The sequence below is a fragment of the Phoenix dactylifera genome, chromosome 8 (assembly GCF_051530095.1).
Source record: "Phoenix dactylifera cultivar Ajwa chromosome 8, Ajwa_hap1_PhDact_Kaust_v1.1, whole genome shotgun sequence".
Taxonomy (NCBI): domain Eukaryota; kingdom Viridiplantae; phylum Streptophyta; class Magnoliopsida; order Arecales; family Arecaceae; genus Phoenix; species Phoenix dactylifera.
In genome coordinates this window covers 24,447,979-24,459,907 of record NC_143197.1, presented here as the reverse complement: position 1 = coordinate 24,459,907, position 11,929 = coordinate 24,447,979, and the positions used below count along the sequence as shown (strand labels likewise).

The 11,929-nt window shown below is 37.7% G+C and overlaps 1 protein-coding gene across 1 annotated transcript; it reads left to right on the top strand.

The window, feature by feature from the left end:
- Positions 1–657: 657 nt before the first annotated feature.
- Positions 658–11,714, top strand: LOC103719210 (hydroxyproline O-arabinosyltransferase NOD3-like). The gene is made up of 8 exons (XM_008808335.4): positions 658–1,395; positions 3,539–3,606; positions 3,693–3,894; positions 4,168–4,265; positions 4,381–4,450; positions 4,565–4,636; positions 4,802–4,915; positions 11,230–11,714. The coding sequence occupies exons 1-8, from the start codon at positions 1,012–1,014 to the stop codon at positions 11,293–11,295; spliced, it is 1,074 nt and encodes a 357-aa protein (XP_008806557.3). The 5' UTR covers positions 658–1,011; the 3' UTR covers positions 11,296–11,714.
- The last annotated feature ends 215 nt before the right edge of the window (positions 11,715–11,929 follow it).

The window sequence follows — 11,929 nt, the reverse complement described above, 5'->3', positions numbered from 1 at the left end:
CTAATGACCCATACGAGATAGAGGCAGAATTAAGTTCTAATAAAAAACAATTTTTTATTAATATTAATATATATATATATATTAAATAAATATATATAAATAAGGGTCATATTTATTATTTAAAATAAAAAGCTCTATCAATAATATTCTTAACATTAGTATCCGGCAATTGAATAGCTTTGCGCAAACAGAAGTTTCATTTTAGTGTGTATATATATTAGATTTGATATATATATATATATATTTAAAATTGTCAAAATCTTTTCTTTTCTTTTGGTAATTTTAAAGAGAAGAGTACCAATCAGAATGGTTCCTTTTAATCCGGGAGATAGTTCAGTGTAAGCACCCAATTTTGGGGAGAAATCATATGCAACACTGCATGCACCATATAGCTGTGCATTCAGCCAATCTTAGCCGCACGTTATTGTAAAATGCGCCAAGATGGTGCTTGATGGATGGAGCCTGCAGGAAGGAAGGGTTGTGATTCGCTGTGTGCACGGCAATGCGGTGCACGTAGAGTAAGGAGTAATTTCTCCAATTTTGGGTCCCACGTTTCCGAGTCTGAACTTCAGACTCGGAAACGTGCGACCCCAAATTGGAGAAATTACTCCGAAGTGAGATTTTATTTACTAATAACTAAACCTTTATTAAATCCCTAAACCCTCAACTTGTCTATTCGCTTTCTTCAACGCTCTCTCCACCCTAGGAAATCCCCCGCTCCCCCTCCCTTTCCAAACCTAAACCTCATAATTCCCTCTTCTTTTCTCACCTTCTAAGCAACGTTTTGTGCTGGGAAATTCTTTCCTTGGATCGCTTGTCTCGGATCTGATCCGGGGGCCTTCTTTCAAACCCCTGTTTCAAGCGTCAGAAGGCCTAAAGTTTCGATTTTTGGAGCTTTTTCTTGGAGAAAACCTTCTATTCACACAATGATGCTGGAATTGAGGGAAAAATTGTCGCCTTTTTGACACCCGATCGCGAGGAGGAGGAAGGATTGGTTACCTGCGGGAGGTCATGGCTCGGGCTTCCCCTTTCTTCTTGGTCCTTATATCTCTAGGCTTCTTCTTCGTCACCTACAATCTTGTGACCATGGTGATCCACTATCAGAGTGCAGAAGGGGACCAAGAGTTGATCGATGGGGGGTCTTCGACCCAGTCGTATGATTTGAAGAGATTGAACGAGCACAAGAGGCTCTTCCATGTGGCGCTCACGGCGACGGATGCGGCGTATAGCAAGTGGCAGTGCCGGGTGATGTACTATTGGTACAAGAAGATGAAGGACAGGGAAGGGTCGGAGATGGGAGGGTTCACCAGGGTGCTGCATTCCGGGAGTCCTGATAATTTGATGGAGGAGATCCCGACCTTCGTCGTGGACCCGCTCCCGGAAGGCCGTGATCGGGTAAAGAAACACTCCTTTCGTAATTCTTTATAATTTTTCAGTTCATGCTTGATTTCTGAATATTGGTTGGCATATCAAAATCTAATCTTGCATGTCAACTTCTTGTGTGTGAATCAAATGAAACAAAAAGGCATGCAGGTTTATGGAAACATGAACTAGGATTTGGATATCAATTGCAAATTAGTTATTGCAATATTCATCTTTCTTTATATCTTTTTTCCTATCTTTGCTTGGTTACTGATTGTTAATATGCATATTAAATTGTAGTCTTGCATTACAACTTCATATTAACTAAAAGCACTAAGGCCCTGTTTGGGGGGCTTTTGGCAGTAAAGCTTTTGGAAGTAGAGCTATCTGAAGTAGAGCTTTTATAAAACACTATTTGCTATTTGGTAACTACATTTCTAAGCGCTGTGATACTTTAAAATATTATAATTATTAGTGTAAATTAATTTTTCATCCTTCTGATGATCATTTATCTTTCTAATAAATTTTCTAGCTAGGTGGTAAAATTAGTTAAATAATTACTAATATTTTTATTTATTTATGTATTTAGATCAGATTATTTGCCACTCACTTATTATTTTTTTTATTTTATTTAGTTATTCATTTATTATTTTATTTAATTAAAATATATTTATTTATTATCTTATTTATTTATTTATTCGTTCATTCGTATATACATTGATTTATGCATTTATTTTTTTCTTTTCTTTTTTTCTTTCCTTTCCTTTTTTTTTTCTCTTTTTTTTCTTTCCTTTTTTTTGTTTTTTTTTCTTTTCTTTTTTTTTCTCTTCTTCTCCTTCCTTCCTCTTTTCCCTTCTTTTCCTTTCTTCTCCTCCCGCGAGGCTGGCAGCGCCCAAGGGGGTCGGGTCGCGGCGGCTGTGGGAGGGGGCCCTGGAGGGGGCCGTGGCCGGCGGCAGTTGGCCCACGGCAGTCTCGGCGGAAGGGAGCCGAGGCGGCTCGCCCGCCATCACTGCGAGCGGACATCGCTGCCATGGGGGCTTCGCTGCGGCTTGCTTCCTCGATCCCGCGGCTGGGATGCCGCGGTCCCGCGCCCCATGGCCGAGCCCGGCCATTCCACCGCATGGCCGTGCGCCACGGGTGGCGTCGTGACGACTTGCAGAGGGGTTGCCGGCCACGGGTGGTGGCCGGCATGGTGGCTGCCACCGTAGGCAGCCTGTGGCTGCCTCCCAAAAAAAGAAAAAAGAAACATGGGTGGTGGCATTGAGAGGAAAAAGAAGATAGAGAGGGAGAGGGAGGGGGATGGTTGAGAGTGGAAGAGGCGGCGGGATGGAAGGTTTTGGGAGAAAAAAGTGACTTTTAAATGAGGTTATTTTGGTCAAAAAAACAGCTTCCCGACAAAGCTCAAAACAGCTTTTTCGGAAAGCTCCAAAATGAAGCTTCTCTCAAAAAGCTGTTTTCAGCTTTCTGGAAAAGCTAAAACAACTTTTCGAAATTTTTATCAAACATCCTTTTTCATCTAAAAATGCTTTTAGAGGATCAGAAATTACTTTTTGGCTCTCTAAAAGCTTCCCCAAATGGGGCCCAAGTATGATAATTTTTTAACCTTTCTGTTTGTTTGCATCAAATGAACATCTACCTGGATCCAAGTTCATGGAGACATGCATTAGGCTGCACCATTTCAAGAATGTTTGATTGATACAAATATCAAATTACATGATTATTCAGATGTATGTTATAGATTCTTTGCACAATCTTCTTTGAGTACATAATTTATTGATCTATCTATTTTGATTAAATGGTTAAGCATTTACCAGGAATACTAAGAGTCAAGTCCTTTTTTTTTTTCTCACTAGATATCCCTCTATAACATGCCACTGGAATGCTGCTCCATCACCGGCCACTGGATAGGCTTTTATTTATCTTGTTCTTTTCCTTGTATTTGAGCACAGTTTCATCATTTTTCATTATGAAAAACAAAAGAAAAGCTCACGATGGCTTGGTAATTCTTTTCCTATCACTAGTTTTATGAACTATTATCTGCTTGCAGTGTAATTTATTTGCTTCTCTGGCATTGGTAGATATAAAGAAGCAAATTTTTTTAGGAAAGAAAGTGTTTCATAAATCGAAGCACCATTTTTCAAACAGCATGTTAACTTTGTTGAAACTCTGGATTCAGGGTTATATTGTTTTGAATCGACCATGGGCTTTTGTGCAATGGCTACAAAGAGCAACAATTGAGGAGGAGTAAGTTTGTCTATATTCACAAAATGTTATTCTTTCTTTTTGGTGCGATTAGTCTGAAAGGCTTGATCGGTTAATAATGGATGCAGCTATATTCTGATGGCGGAACCAGATCACATCTTTGTAAACCCTTTACCAAACTTGGCTCGTGGAAGTGACCCAGCAGGTTTCCCATTCTTCTATATTAAACCATCTGAAAATGAAAAGATAGTTAGGAAGTTCTTTCCAGAAGAGAAAGGCCCTCTAACATCTATTGACCCTATTGGCAATTCTCCTGTAATTATTCAGAAGGTAAATTTCTTATTGCTGGTATAATCTCTAATGCAAGTTGAGATTAAATAATTTTTGCCCCCACATAGTGGTTGCTTTTAAATAGGAATGCAAAATAGATGTTCTTTTTGGAGTCCTAAAACCCATAAAATAATTAGAGATTGTCTATGCTTTTCTCTAGGCTTTTATTTTTATCTTCCCCATTTTTCATGTGACTATCGATATATTTTTTATTTATTATTCTACTTTGTCGTAATATATGATGCATGTTGATAGATTATTTACTTGTGTCAGTCCCAGCTACAGAAGCTTGCTCCTACATGGATGAATGTTTCATTGCAAATGAAAGATGATTCAGAGACTGACAAAGCCTTTGGATGGGTATTGGAAATGTGAGAACAACTAGAACTTCATATAAGCTTTTATCTTTTTTCTATGTGTTGTATTAGCTATGAATAATACTGATTTTTCTCTGGCATTTATTTATCTGTTCACTGTTGACCAAAGGTATGCATATGCCATTGCATCTGCATTGCATGGTGTGCGGCATATTCTTCGCAAAGATTTTATGATACAGGTAATTTACGTTAGTGCTTATCCTGATTTGCTCAGTCATTCTTCATTGAATAAAGATATTCTAGTGACATCTCTAAAGTTGTGCATGACTAACATTGAAATAATTAATTTTCAGCCCCCTTGGGACTTAAAGGTTGGGAAAACATTTATTATTCATTATACTTATGGATGTGACTATTCCTTAGAGGTAACCAAACTCTATCTAACTTCTTCATCTTTTATGGTGATGCTACTCTTTTTTTTTTTTTTGGTGTACCGGCGTCTTTTCTGGTATTAATACATGCTTTTAAGATACTGTTTTGATATTAGTGGATGATTATAACTTCTAAACATGCTTTTGGTGCAAATTCAGGGTAAACTAACTTATGGAAAAATTGGGGAATGGCGATTTGACAAAAGAACATACATTCTCAATGCACCACCAAGAAACCTTTCCTTACCTCCTCCAGGAGTTCCTGAAAGTGTGGTATGTCCATAGTTGCATGGCTCCTTGAAGTAGAAAACTTTTTTAACTACTGCAATTTTTTTCTTTTGACTTGACTCACAATTGTAGAATGACTTAATTTCAAGTTGGTTTTATGAATTTTGGTAAACATCTGGAATAGTTGACATGACATATGTAGAAATTATATTACTTTTGCTTTTGAATTTGCCTCTTATGCACATGTTTCCCACATTGTCTCTCTATATTTATTGCTAACCTATGAACTTTTCTTTTAGACTAACTATCCTTTAAATCACACTTTGCTAATAATTGCTTTGTTGTTTAAATTGTTTCTGTGCTGTTTCTACGATATAGCTACCTATAGACCAACACAACTGATGGCTTGAGAGATCTTCATTTCTTCTGTTATGATATACTTTTGTAAATTATTTCACGCATCAACATGTTTATGAGAAAGGACTTGAAATAATTTCATTGGTTAAATTTGTTCAAATGTGCCTTCACCTTCATAAATAAACAAGGTTAATACGTGGATATTGGTATGACATGTTTACATCACTTGGTGTGCTGTGAAATGATCATCTACTTTGTGAAGTTTGTTTTGTAAAAGAGGAAAAATAGGTAGAAATTCTGCTCATGGATTCCTGTTTGACTTTGTGGAGGAGCTTTGTGGAAACCATTTATGGATCGTTTTGTAAATTTAATTACAGGATATCATTCAAGTTCTGTTAGATAGGAAATGAAAAGAGAAAGCTGGGTGGTGGAGTGTCATTTAGCTATTAAGAGTGCTTGATTGTAATATTTGAAATAGAATTTCAATGTTAGTATGGAAACCCAAGTGTAGTATGAAGGAAGACTTCATCATGGATGATACTTGAGGATCAAGTAGGGAATCAATCCACTGATCGGGCATCAAGCCGTACTCAGATAAATAAGTTATAATAACACATCTAGACAAAGAATATGCTGCATAGAGGGGTGCTTACATATAGATATCGACTCATATTTATGGAGATGTGCAGCCCCATATAGTAGATTAGTAATGTGTATAGAAGATAGTATATTTTTTGATGCACACTACTGTACCTCTGTAACACCTCCCTCAACTCATGGAGGATCTCCAAAATAAGGTTTTCCATGCTCATGTAGAATCAACTATATGACAAATAAGTTACTAAAAGATGTAATCTAGAGGGGGAGCCAGACACAGTTTCAAGGACAGCTAAGAAGAAAGATACATTGTCTTGATGAAAGTGTCACAAACAAAAAGATTCATTCTTGTAACAAGCAATGGAGCTTTAAGTGACTAGATAATTTTGAAGGTAAATTAAGATGGCATAGCTTGAAGTGTGCAGGAACTAAAGTGCCATGTGGAGGATTTGCAAAGGGTATGAAACCTTGCAGTATAACGTTGAGACCAAGATGAAATTTGCTAAACTTGTGATTGCAATGTTGAAGACATGACAAAATGGGCAAAAGATGCACTGGTTGACAAATTCCATTAATAGCAAGGCAAGGGCTAGCATAGTCGACATGCAGTAAGGATTAACATAAAGCAGTTATATGATTCTGCAAGTAGAAGGTGCTATACTTGTCCATAGGCACTGTAGGCACATACTTGTCCATAGGCACTGTGGACACCCCCAAATGCCCCTTTTGCTTTTCTGCACATAATTGACTCATTGTAAAAGCAATGTTTAGGCTTGATACCCCCAAATTTAGGATCCATCCATTAGTTTTTTTTTTATTTTTTCATGTGCAAACCTCAGCAATTTAGTCAACCCTCGGTCGAATGCTTAATTTAGCCCTTTGACTAGATCTTATTCCTTATCCACAAATAACGTCCTAAGATTCTTGTGGAACTCAACTGAATCAATTTGGTTTAATTTGAGCCTGCATTGACTATATTTTGATCCTAATCAAAATGGCTCCAAGTTTATCCCAAATACTCCCCTTATACTGTGAAATATTTCCATTTTTCTTAATATTATCTTTCCGTGCTCACTAGTTAACATGTTATTAGGAAACTAGGTAGCAAATTGCTAAGCTATTTATACCTTATAGGGGCTTTACACATTGAACCCTATCTGCCCACGTACACCCACATTTTCATCAAAAATCATCCCCATGCTCTTTATCTCAACTCAAGTATCTAGGTTTTAATATATAGACTGGTACACCCATATTTCATACTATGTTGAGGTGTAGTTAGGGAAGACCACTTGGAATAATTCCTTGCTTTTGCATTGTGCCATGTAGCTGATCTATTTCCCATCGTTTATGTTTAGCCTCTCTACACCTTATCCACCTTCTCCACAAGACGGGCAAAATATTCTCTCCTAACAACCTTGTTCTTTCTTCAAGAGAAAGAAGCTATTTCCTACATGTGTCATCTAAGAGTGGTGACTTATCTTTTGCCTTGTATACCAACCCCTCACCGTCCTCTAAATAGTCCAAAATGCCAATTTTTTTTCTCCTAATGCTGCCCTTCTAATCAATTAGATTTTTCTTATAACTTATCACTATAGCAATTGGATTGGAATTTGGAGGGGCTTCTAGAAGGCAACTCCACCAATAATGCTCTCCAATCCATGGCACAGTCTTTTTACTAGTCACATGAAACTACTATACAATCTGTCGAAGCTCTCCATCTTAGAATCATCGAAAGGAGCTAAGCTTAGCCTTTCAATCACCCCTTTGATATCTATAAATACTCCACAACCGCGCCTCCCCCAACAAAAAAAAATAAAAAAAAATAAAAAGAGTAGTAGCTAAAAAAAGAGGAAAAAAAAGGAGAACGAGAGAGACTGCCACAAAATGGCCCCTACCTAGCATTTCTCTAACTCCTTCCAGCAACAATTAAAGTTTTCCAAGAGCCTATGGTAGCTGTCAATTCATCCTTCTAACATTTTAGATTCTTGACATCTACTCCCTTTCTTCTTCTCTATCCTGCAAGTTCTGGATCCAAGACTCTTCACATCAAGGTGACCAAGAAGGGGCAAGAAAATCCCTCAACCTCCCAAGCTTTGCTTGAGGAGGTCCTTCTCTAGCTCCAGTCAGGGACCTTCTAACTTAGTAGTGACACCTAAAGCCAGCAACTTACAAGGATGATTTTTTTACTATATACCTGCTTTATTTATGTTATACGATATATGATGTTTTATATATGACATATATTTGAGACATTGATATAGAAAATGATAGGAAAACCCAAATCTAGAATCCCCTTTTCTTCATTCTCCCCTTGTCTCCAAGCTGACCCCCTAACTTGTCACTCGACTATTTGGAAATGCTGACAACCACAACCCCCTTCCAAGAAGGGCTTTCCCTTCCTTCGCTTCTTCCTTCTCCCTCCCTTCCTTCGCTAGCTCTGTTACCATTTGACAAATCATAGTAACTCCCCATCTCTTTCACCTCCCTAACCTCACCTTTAGTTTTACCTCTCTTTCTCTCTCTTTGTTTCCCCAATCCCCACTTAGATCTTGCCTATCTCTCTACATTGGGACCATGCTGATCTCTCTAGTCCCCTCATCCCTCGTTCTCTCTCTTGAATCTATGGAGCTTCCCCCTCTCTCTCCCTCCCCCATTTCTAGCTCAGCTCGAGTAGGTCTAGTTTGGGTTAGGCTGGGCCAGGTTTGATGCCCTCGATTTATCCTAGTAGATTGGCTTGAGTTTGAGCCGCCCTTGTTCCCATAGGCCATGAGTGGGCCAGGATTTTCATGTCCAAAGCCAAGCTTGGGTTGGGCTTGGGTCGAGGGATTTTGTCTGGTTGCTAGACATAGTCCTGGTCTCACCAATGCAGATTTGGGTATTGTCCAATGACAGGTAAAATCCAGCACAAAAATCCTTGACTTTATCCCTTTTATATCTTTCTATTTTATGGTTTTATCCTCTTTTATTCCCTCACTTTTATCCCCTTTCTATCTTCGTCTTATTCCCTTGTATCCTCTCACACTTGTTCCCTTTTCTATCTTTCTATTATTCTGCCTGATTTACTCTCCCCTTCTTCTAGTTTTGTGGCGCCTAAACTCATCTGTGCATCTTTCTCTATTATGAGAAGATGATAGATGCAAAAGACCCTCTTAGGTCTTCTTTATGAAACATGTGGTATCCCATGGGTTAAGTGGACAACTAGGGACTAGAACACAACGAAAAAGACTACCACAAGATCTAATTTCAGTTTTGATTCCCAGAACACCCAGAAGTACTTATCAGATATAGAAGATAGTCATTTATCAACTCATACAACTACCTAAATCTTAAACTTAAGTAACAAGAAATTAACTAAAACTAAAGTCCTAAAAAACTAAAAAGTACTCTATAAAAGAGGAACATTACTCTGACAGGGGTTCTTGGGCTCATCGAGTTATTTGAGTCTTGATTTACTTGGTTAAATATGTCCAGTTTCTGCTCTTTTTCTTATTAAATCAACCAGGACATTGAATTTTGACTTGCTGGATTACTTGGTAAAATCACAAGTCAACTTACCATGTTATCCAACCTTGACACAGACAACTTGCTGTTTAGTTCATGATTTAGGAAAGCTCAGAAATCCAAGAGGTTTAAATTGTTCTTTTGATGACCAGAGTTTGTATGAGTATTATATGGCTGGTCCTCCGTCTACTGGGATACGGAATTTTGATACACTTTCTTTTAATATATTTACAAGGATGACCCGTTACTGCCAACCACTTTCTCATGCTAAACATAATTTGCCCTAAAGAATTCACAGTAAAGACTGACGTAGGGGTATCCGATGAACTTGTATATTATTATGCCTTTTGTGGATTATTTTTCAGGTAAATTTTATTAATCTCAGAGAGCAGAGACTGCTAAATTTGTCCTCTTTTTCATGACCTTTATATCAATAATTCTATTAGCCATAGAGGCTTCCATTGAAAAATGCCTTAACTTGGAGCAACTCTTAAGGTAGTTGTGTCCGGTGATGGGCCAATTCTGAACCCAGAAAAATCAACGTCATCTTCTAGAGCAGTTTTGCTTGTCACTAATTTGGTTTCTGGAAATCTTTATTAAACTCCTGTTATCTGAAGACTCCTGATCTCATCTTGGTGCTTTGCAATCATTACAAAGTAAAAGAAATCTGTTATCATGTAAATCATTGACCTGGGCAAGAATAGGGTACTTTTCAAGGCATACTGTTAAAGATTACATTGTAACTGCTTTAATAAGCTCTATTGTTTTGCACTTTATATCAATGCATCCTTAAAATATGAAGTGCCGCAGATATCACAATGTGATAAAAAAGGATACAACATATCCTTATTAAGAAAAAAAGTATAACAAATGCCTGTCTTAGCATTGTTTGTGACCATACCTTAGAAGAACTCCAGCCTTGTGAGTTGTGATTCATTGCTCAAGAGGGCGCAATAGACTTGAAAGCATGCCAGGCGGTTGGTCTGGGGCTTCTTAGCTTCTTCTGGTGCATCTTGCCATCTCTTTGAATCCTTGAAGTTATATATATCATGTAGCCATCTATTTATTACAGACTGTATTTATTATAATTACTGCTGCTGAGCTTATGGACAGCAGGTGGTTGGAATACCCTATTCATATTTCTCATTGTTATTGCTGATGTTACCTTGGAGACTATAAGTCTCCCAATAGTTCAGTGAATATGATACTTCGCTACCTCTTGATGCTTGTTGTGGCATGCTGTCGACTCTACTTATGAGGACCTGATGTGGTTCTCTATTAGGTAAAGTGATCTTGGTGTGTAGGGACATTGGTGTTGATGTCTTCTGGGAAGCTTGTCCAAGATCTCTCGTGTGCAACAAAGAGTGGCATGAGGACAAGCAAAGCTTGTTGCTCTTTCCTAACTTTGAGATACGAACCTCTTTTGCTCCAATTTTTTTTTTGACATATTTCAATGATGAGATGGTGGAGAACTTTCTGTTTGACTGCATTGCTCTGTAATTTTCAGGACTAATTTATAGATTTTCACAAGTGTATTTGATGGTATAATTATGAACTGCTGAAAAATAATTATTTAATAATTTCACCTCTCAGTAATGGCCTTAAGTTAAGTATCACATAGGATTATTCCCACGAAACTACCTGCAGTCGAGATGAATATTGTTGTAGTTGTCTGCAGTAATCATTATGAGGTCTTGGTTATATATTCATGCTTTTATAGGATGGTCAGTTTCCAGCTTTTATGACTAGCTTTCTATGACTGTGGAGTTGAAGCTTGTAGCAGTGCATGTGCAACGAGGAAATTAAACTTGGCATTTGTTTCTTTATGAGATTTTTTTTCTTAAATCATTGTTCCATCAAGTTGCTTGTGATTTTTATTCATTTATGTGCCTTTTTCGCAGGTCACTCTGGTTAAGATGGTTAATGATGCTACTGCTAACATTCCCGGATGGGAAGATGGTAGCTAATCACAGTATATAAGTGCTAGTAAGGAATTTGAAACATTTATTCTCCATTAGATATCAAATGCCCGAAGAAATCACACAGGAATTCCAGGGTAACAGTTTGATATAGAGATGAAAGCAGGAGAGTAGGAAGTTTTGATGATTGATATCTCTAAACAATACTCTTCTGTTAACATAGCTTTTAACAGAACTCTACAGCAGTCTGAGCTTCTTCAGTGATTTTTTGTTCTTGTTTCGGGATTGGTTTTGTATAGTAAATAATGTTATTATTGGAACATTGGCAACAAGCTGGTCTTTTTTGAGAATACTACAAGTGGGTCGTATGCTGTAATTTTTTCACTCTTAAATTTTTATCAACTTAGCTACCGGCATTCAAAGCTAAATTGTGGTGCTGTGTATATTGTAAAAGTTGTTCGGTTTAACTGGCTCCCATGCCTATGTGATATCTGTCTCATGGTAGTAGGGGTTGAGGGAGAAGAGCAGGAAAAGCAGGGAAAAGTGGATGGTGGAAGCCACTAAGCTCACAATCCCCATATTTTTGGAATACCAGAAGTTGCTTTTTAGACAGATTTCAGTATCCTTAAAATTTTAGAGGGTCTGCAACATCTCAAAAATATAGGGATATGGGGAATAACAG